At 39.5% G+C, this 9,221-nt stretch overlaps 1 protein-coding gene across 3 annotated transcripts in view; it reads right to left on the reverse strand.

The window, feature by feature from the left end:
* The window catches only part of SLIT3 (slit guidance ligand 3), a 470,081-nt gene that overhangs the window by 134,086 nt on the left and 326,774 nt on the right, over window positions 1–9,221 (reverse strand). For all 3 annotated transcript variants that reach the window (XM_017726544.1, XM_017726545.1, XM_017726546.1), the window contains one exon: window positions 3,673–3,744. In XM_017726544.1, coding sequence (XP_017582033.1) covers window positions 3,673–3,744 — 72 coding nt within the window. The remainder of the gene's footprint in view (window positions 1–3,672; window positions 3,745–9,221) is intronic.

Consider the following 9,221-nt stretch of genomic DNA (forward strand, 5'->3'; position numbering starts at 1 on the left):
GGAAAGAGCTGCAGTGTGTGCTGTGCCCCCTGCGCAGTGACTGGCAGCACTTTGGCAAGTTCAAGGGCTCCTCAAAGAGCCTGTCCACATTCCCAGGAAACTGAAGGACAGCTGAGCAGCACATTTAAATGTCTTCCACTTTCTAGACAGCCCAAGGTCAGTTGAAGGCCTCCTGGACAGGAGTTCAAACTGCCCACAGCTAACGGTTACTTGAAAACTTCCACCGTAAGCTGAAACCTTTGCATTTCTTTCAGTATCTAAATGCAAGAAATGCAAACAATGATAATTAATCAAACACTATTTCACAGCTTGGATGCATTGCTCCCCCAATAAAATGAAAGTTTCTGTTCACTGTATAAAAAAACCACCACAAAAGCTAAAAACCAATTATCCCTTTCTGGAAAACAACATAGCTCTCTCAAACTCAAATTGACCTAAAATTCTCAGAAGGCACTTGATCCAACCTGCTGAAAAGAAGAATGTATGAGGATAGGGTACAGTAGCTACAGAGCTTTCTATCATCCTCTCCTCTGGCAACTTCCAAAAGGGTAAGGAAAACTACATAGTCCAAGAAAAGCTTCTGCTCCACAGAACAGATGTGTAGTTGGACTTGAAGAATGGTTTTTGCTGCTCTGTTGGTTACCACTGCATATTTCAGAAACACATAAGATTTGTGAAATCAGCAATTTAACAAAAATCCAATTGCAATTATTTTTGTGGGTAATGTTAACTACTTAAGATAGTTACTTGTAATGAAAACTTCAGAAACAACATTTTGAATCAAACCCACAGGGTTTAAAAAAAGTCCAACAAAACCACACCCTAATCCCTCAACAAAAAACCCCCAAACCCTTATTATCTAACCATGTCTAGTTATTCTCTTGCCAAATATAATATAATACTGGCTTACCACCTCTGCCTTATAGGGCAGAAATGTGGAATGCTGATGCCAGCCAGGTGGTCTAAAACTTGTTCTGAATTAATTTCCCCTACACCAAAGTCAAACAGGGCACTTAAAGATGTGACCATGCCTGAGATGAGAATGCCTTTACCCACTCTGGGGCTCCTGACATCAGTGGTACTGTCTGAAGGTGTTAGGCCCTTACACAGAACAATTCAGCCAGAATACAGTGGAATAATCCTAGCCTGTACTGTGACAGTATATTTAAACTGAAGAATAATTACATGTCTGAGAAACTCTGAGGAGTTCTATCCAAAACAATTAATAACGATATTATCTGTTCTGAAATTTCACAGCAATTATTTTTTCCTTTTTAATAATGTATTTTCTTTCTAAATAATATTTTTTCCTTCTAAACAATACAGGTCCCACAAGGACTCCCTTTTTCTCATTGTGTCCTGCTTTATCATAAAGCCAGTACATTTTCAAAACTGCTCCTGCTCCAGCTCAGGAAATCAGACAGGCTACCAGGATACCTTAATCAGTGTTCTTATCAGAGTGTCTCCAGACTAATAAGAAGAAATCCAATCTAGTGCCCACTGAACACTAAATTAGATCTAATCATAGGGCACTCTTCCAATTGTTCAACAGCAGGTCTAAGACCAACGAATGCCATTTATTTTTTTTTTTTTAGTAGCCATTAAAATACTACAAGCAATCCCAAAACAGCTGCTTCAAAGCCACAGTCGGAAAAGCTGCAGACATTTGTTTGCATTTAAAGCATGATCATTCAATGCTCTCCTTGGCAAAAGATGCTTTACATACAAACATGCTCAAGAAGATCCTAGAAGGCTCCAGGGTCATGGTATTTTAGGAATCCCAAAATGGGGCAACCTACTTAGATCTTCTCAACTTGAGAATGTTTAAATAGTTGAAGCACAACACCTTTCAATGGTTTTCTGGCACACAGAATTTGTCTCCTTAACAACAAGGCACCATTTGAACTAATTCTGACTAAAAACAATTGTCTCTTGTCTTAAATATGCACTTCACTGAAAGCCTGCTCTACATCCACGCCAGGACTATTCTGTAAAGGAGTTAAAAATTGCTTAATGCCTTATGCAAAAATTCTAGACCCGTATTTTATAGGACACCATGATACATGTGTTGAGTGGTTTTTTTTTAATATATTTTCCTACTGGGAAAGATTCTATCCATGAAGAGTCCTGGATTAGACAGAACTGTGTTCAACTGTATCACTTTAAACTTGTAACCATAAAATATTTGGGGAGGACTGTCATAAAACTCAGATTTTTTAAAATACAGTTCTTCTTCTCAGAGGTCAAAGTGGGACAAGTCCCAGCTCCTCTGCACTTTCATAATTATTGTCCTGACACCTGGAAAACCATTCCCAAAATTCCTCTTACTGCACAGGCTGCCATGGAAACACTGAAGTACCAGAAAACTTGTGAGGTTTGGGGCAGGAGAGAGGAAAAGAACTGCCAGAAAAAGTATGTGCACAAGGTGAAGATAAAACGATGGGCAGCTCCCCACTGCCACAGCTCAGGAACTGTCCCAGCCAAACCAAAGGGGCTCTTGCTTGTCCTGCTCTGGAACAGGGTGGTCCATGTTTGCAATTAAGGTCTTATGGATAAATTACACATCTGAGTAGTCCTTCACTTAGCATTCAGAGTCATTTCAGCTACTTCATTTTCCTTGTTTGGCTTTGCTCGTGAATTTTAATCCAAATCTATGCTTACTTTGATACAGCATGTAAGGGCAGCAAAGGCTGCAATCACAGGGACACATCCCATGGCAATGACAATCTTTGGGAAATTCATTGCTGGCTACGTCAGGATTGTCAGAAAGACTCAAAGTAACGTGTCTAAAAGCTACTTCATATTCTATATTAAGTATGATTTACTGTTCGGGGTGGAGTGCTGTATGTGACATAAACCAGAATTGACTCACATTTGATGCATTGCCTTTATTTTCTAAGCGCATCATCCACAACGGTAATGAGAACATTAGGGATACATATTAAACTCACTTCCCTGCTGCTCCCTCTACTGACTGGCTGATGATTGCCTTCCCTTTGAAGGAGTTGCTGGTTCCCAATGTGATCATGGAGACAGGAGTGAGTGAAATTTGCAATTTCACATTTGGCTTAGGAAATTTTTTCTGCTCCATTAATACATACGGAAAAAAAATATATATATTACCCTGATCATGACTGCAAGTTAAATCACACGTGGCATAAGATACTTAAGTAACAATATATTGTGAAATCATTTCTCTTGCAACCAAGCCCCATTTGACATAATAAGAACGTGGAACTGAGCACGAGTTGCAGCAACCAGACCTCTCATGTTGCCCTTTCACTTGCCCCAGCAGGTTCTTGCAGCACAGAAGCCCTCTAGGATCCAGACATTCAACCACAAGTGCTAAATGTGTAAAAACAATCAGATGGCATCCCCACCCACGCATCAGCCGGTGACCAAATTTCCTTTCTTGGACCGAGTCTCTCATTTCCTCCCCACACTTAAATCTTCTGTGTCTATTATCCATTATACACACTGTGCTATAAAACTGTTGACACCTTCCTTTTTTAGTTTTTTCAGCCCTTGCCTCCCTCTTGCCTGACACAGAAACAACAGACTAGCACATCCCAGTGAGTTTTCAGTGGAAAAGGTGGTTCTGTTAATGTCAGAAGCTGAAAGAACAGTAAATCTAGCTAGTCAGTAAAATAAAGAGGAAGGGATCATACTCACAGCAGCTGCAGAGACACAAGATCATCAAAAAGGCCCTGGGGAATCTCCGTGATCTTGTTTCCATAGAGCACTCTGAAAATTCAGGAAGACAAAATAAATCTTAAATAACAGCCCAGTTTAGTGTCCTCCCACATCTCTGCATTATCATCTTTATTGATCATGGTGCACCATGCCCAGGATCTGTGGGCATTTCATTTAACCAGTGATCTCATTTTCTTTTCAGAGAGCACATGGCATTAAATGAGTCGTTATGATTCAGGCTTCATCTGGTGTTGGAAAGCATTTTTAATGTAGAAACTGGACATCATCCAAAAACTGTATCTGAAATATTTTTCATTCTGTTAAGGAGTTTTTTTTCCATCCCTTTTAGAAATATTTTAGCCACTGAAAGGCACATTGTCTGATGCAAAAACCTAGAATTCTGCTCAGCAATACTGAATTTAAAAGCCAGAGAGCACAAGCTGCTGTAGATAAAATTTCATATAACTGAGTCTCTTAAGATATAGTAATTGGCATGAAATGTGACACAGGCATCATTGGATAAAATATTGTGGCTTCACCAGCTGCTGTTACCATTTCAATGAACTAATATAAAGAAATTTATCCTGAATGGGAAATAGACATATATTTCAAGAAGTCAGAAATAATTTAGGTATAGCTTAGTTATAAAAATCAGTAAGGCTTTAATAACAAAAATGCGAGTCACTGTGCATATTTAATCAACCATAAACATATGACCTGATATCCATGATTCAGTTTTAACATTAAAAATACTTCATTTTTTAATGGAAAAATGCACATATATATTACCTTTAGAAATTGAACTAAGGGGGAAGAGAGACAGAACCACCATTATGCTGAGATGGGTTACTCAGTGATCAGAGCAAAATCATGTATGACAGGAACACCTGAAATTCAGTCATGGCTGAAGTATTTACTCATGTCATTTCTGCAGGCTGGTATCAGTTGTCAAAACCAGAGAGTGGGTGACGAGCTTATGTGAGTCCTGGTAAAAGGGAAGATGATGAGGCTCCCCCTGACAGTATTTTGCCTTACCTAAACACCTTAAATTGGGAAAATCAGAATTTCTGTAATTTCTATGCTCTACATAGGACATGGCAAATGGTTATAAACCAGCTCATGCCAGAACTTTGCTGCTTATGTGTCACTAAACTGGTTGGCTCCCTCACGTTTCAGTGTGGGACCATAGGCTGGCCATGAATCAAACGGCCATGTGAGGCTTGGATGTTGGCTGAAATCCTGGCTTCCTCTGCCTTGCAACATTTGAGATATTAGGAAGAGAGGAACATACTGAAAAACAAACTCTTAGCATGACAGACCATTTCCAATACCCCCTGGCCTTCCCAGAGCAAAACTTCAGTTTACTCTTCATCAGTCACTGGGAGTCTATCACCCCTGGGGGAGTGTTCCCAGATCAGCTCATTCTGAGCCTAAACAAAATAACACCATTTCAATAGCAAATCCTAAACTGAAACCTCATTTTTCATTACTTTTGCAGCTTAGCAGGAACTGAAGTGCTGCTCAAGAAACTAATGGTCATCCAGCATTCTACTTTCTCTAAACAAATGTAACCATTTCTCTATCTAGTACAGAGTCACAAGGATGGTTTCTAATGTGCTGCTCCAGTTCGTGTTTTTTGTGAGTAATGAATGCTTCTAAATTTTTCTGATTGTTTTTTAACTTTAGCCTCAGAAGACACACACGATTTCCTATTTCAACAAAATTTAATGCAATAGATGTAAATTTTTATACTCTATCCAAAGCTAGACAGAAATGGTGGCTGGACTTGTAAAGGTTTAACAGGACCACTCAGAACATTCAAGTCCCTGGATTTCACTGGGCTCTAAACCAACACGTGAAAGGCTGACTCACAGATTTCTTTCTGAACAAAGATGTGTACACCTGTATCAGGAAGCAAAAGCAAAACCACTGCAAATAAAATATTTGTAAAAGGTTAAAACATTAATGCCCACAGAACCCAGCAGACTTCCTTTTCACCTTCCAGTCTTTCTGAAAAACCTTTCTTTAGCAGGTGTGTACACCGAGGTTAGACTGCAAACTCTGGGATGGCAGAGAAATATCTTCCTTAGTTTTGTGAAGGAGCAGGATCATCAGGGCTGATCAATAATGCATAGTACAACAGCAAAGAAGAATTGAGAAGCCAAGTTTTACAAAATGCCCATGGAAAGTAAAAACATCCCCACTCCAGCCTAAGGGTTATTCTGGCTGCAGAAGTAAAACACTCGGGTAAAGTAAAACCTTAAAGAAATATCAGCACTCACATCCTACGTACTACTGAATGCAATATCAAAATAAGACCCTCAGAGCAATTTTTTTTCATTTATTTTTAATTTGAGAGTCAGAATGTCATAGAGCAGTGTGCTACTGAATTGTTGTAAACCTTGGATGTGTTTATACATCTTCTTTACTATTTTGAGCAAAATAAAACAGATCAAAGTAGCTTATAAAATAAAACAAAGCTCCAATTTTTAGAAGCCATGAAAAGGAAAATAAGCATTTTCCAAACTAATTTGGCTTATGTGCATGTGGCACATTAGCATTCAAACAGATTAGCAGCTAAACAAAAGTCAGTATGAGAGCTCAGGCACTTGTCTCTAATTCATATTCATGTTCAGCACTGCACAGAGCCAAATTAGCTAATGCCATGCCTGCCTGCCATGCCAGGGCTGCAGGCAGACGGCCCTGCCAGAGGAAGTGCAGAGGAGGGGAGATCTGCACTGCACTGCAGCTCCTCTCTGGAGCTCCTTATTGCCCTTTACTGCAGGAAAGAGCACAGAAAACCTGCTTTGCTCAGAGTTCTCTATTCTGTGTCAGCCAGGAGAGCACGCTCACACCAAGGAACAGGACTGTGGGCTGCCTTTGATCCATCAGGCTTCTGCTCTGAGCAACAGCTGCTGCCCTGGGCAGAGCTGATGGAGCCAGCCAGGCTGGGAGTCCCTGCAGCCACAGTGACCCTCCTCTCCTCCTGCCACACTGCCCATCCCTGGCCTGCCCCCCACTGCTCCCAGAACAGCACCTCTGGGGGAAAAAGAAACCAAACAAAAATGCCTGACAAGAAAAAAAAAGGTAACTTCAAAAGGCCATATAGCAGAAAACACAACCAATTCAATTCAAGAACTTAATTTAATTTCCCAGTGCTTTTACCAGCAGAGGTCAATTTTAGGAGATTTTCCCTTTGGCATTACAAGTTCTAAGAATGGTGTTCACTTGCTTCCCTCACATGTGTTGCAGGACACGCAGATGTCCTGGCTAATGTGCAAGCTTGGCACAGGAACCCAACCCTTCTTCCATCCCAGAGCACCTGAAATTTTAGACCCAAAGCATTTTTTTAATTAAAAATACACTAACAAAGTTAACATGCAATAAAAGTAAAATTAGCTCAGTTACTGCTGCCAATAGACAGTCAATCAGTGAATCAGAACATTTATTAAAACACAAAAATAATGACTAAGATTTTCAGTGTGTGCTCCTGATTCTTCACTGGCTTCTCATCTTTAGGAAAGCAAGTCAGCCACGGGTCTGACAAATACCACAGCACATAAAGCACAGATCCCTGGCAGCACTGTGAGCATTGGAAATCCCTGGGAGAAGCACCCTAAAGAGTCATTACGGATCTGCAACAAAAAGTTATACAGATATAAAACAGTCACAAATGAGGCATTGTTTCTTCAGTCTGATTCTGGCATCATATTTTAATAGTCTCTTAGCAATGTATCTATCCCAAGACACATTAGATATTAAATTGCTAATTAAATAATTAATTGTTATTGCTCAACTTCAAGTTCTGCCATTTAATCCAACTGATATTCTAAAATAAAGATTAAACAGTGAAAATAGTCACTGCATAGATTGATCTGCAAGGCTGGGACACACCACACACACAAAGCACAGGAAGCACACGTAGCCACAAGTATGTTTTCTTGTGTGAGAATGTGATCAAGCATGGATCAAACCTTCAGCAGCAGGGTCTTAAAATGTAAAATCTACACTGATTCTTCACAGTCTCTATCCATTCTGACCTCTTGAACCATTTTAAAATGAGGGAATTTGCACTGACTTTACCAGAACACAGCCTTTCAGATGCACTGAAGTTAAACTACACCATCTTGGAAAGGTTGTGAAAAAATAATTGCTGTGTTGTCTTTATTTTATGTCTCTATTCCTCAGCCTACCTTACTTGCAAACGTAGTTGCAATTTAGCTGCTTCATTAAGTCAGATCACAGAATACAGAGATTTTTCCCTTGAAGGTGACACAGAGTTTTTTGAGGTATGAAAGCCTAGCACAGAATCCCTTACTTTAGACCATATGGTTTCCAGCTAAGTGTTCCTTTATTTTGGCTGGGCTGAAACATTCTTACTGAAGTGTCAAATTGTGACTTTATGCAATGTCTTTTTCAGTCCTCAAAATGCTTTTAACTTTCCTTCAGACTGTGAAGACAATTCTTGCTAGGAAGAATTATATTTCCCAAGCTATGTACAATGGCACAGGCTCAATACGAATTCAGGTTTTCAGAAGAGTAGGAATTGATAGGGATAAAAACAGCAATAAATTTCTAATATCTAAAAGAAACTTAGACACGTAATTATTTTCCCCTGCACTATTTCATATTTCTTCAGAACAAGCCAAGCTAAATAAATCACAGTAAAACTATCCAAAGCAATTTGTTACCTTAAAATAAGTTTGTCAGCTATTGCAATAGACAGTGTTTTATTGCAGATTTCAAATCACCATGAATGACACCCCATACATCATCACCCAGGAGATGATGGTCTAAGTGGGACTCCTATGTCAAAACCTAAGCTGTCTCTTGCCTTTGTGCCCAGGCTGATCTAAGCTTTTAAAGTGTTCACTAGCTTAATTCAGTATATGAACAAAACCAAAGGAATTCTCCCTCTGCAATGGTCTAAAACATATTCATGCAGTTTAACACCCTGAAGGCTTAGACTATTTTGTCATATCTCATAAAATGTCCCCAGACAGTCTGCATATGGCCTTCCAAACCTACATTTGTGGGATGTTTACTGACCTCAAAACTAACATTTATCTTTAATACTATTAACAATAACCAAATGCTGATACAATCCTCTCACTGATACCAGACAGATTTCGAGTTGATTAAATGAAAAACTAATTTACTTCAGAAAGTGTGTGCAGAAATCTTGAAACATGAAACTATTCCTAACTTGTCCCCCATGCTCTGGGCTGTTATTAACCATTCCAACTCCTGCTGAGGCCCTGCTAACCACGGAACACAAACACCAGGTACTACAAACAGAGTGGTTCTCAAACTTTTCCTTCAAATTCAGATAATACATTCCTTTGCAACCAACCAATTTTGCCACACTTCTCAATGCAAGGATACTATTTGCTCTCATGTTTATATAAAAGAAGTATTGCATGGCAAGATTAATTCTTCCAGCACAGGAAGAAGGGAAGGGAAGGGAAGGGAAGGGAAGGGAAGGGAAGGCAAGGAAAGTATAGGAAAGTGAAGAAAACAAAGCTATT

Source organism: Corvus brachyrhynchos, unplaced genomic scaffold (assembly GCF_000691975.1).
Source record: "Corvus brachyrhynchos isolate BGI_N302 unplaced genomic scaffold, ASM69197v1 scaffold262, whole genome shotgun sequence".
In the NCBI taxonomy this organism is placed as follows: Eukaryota; Metazoa; Chordata; class Aves; order Passeriformes; family Corvidae; genus Corvus; species Corvus brachyrhynchos.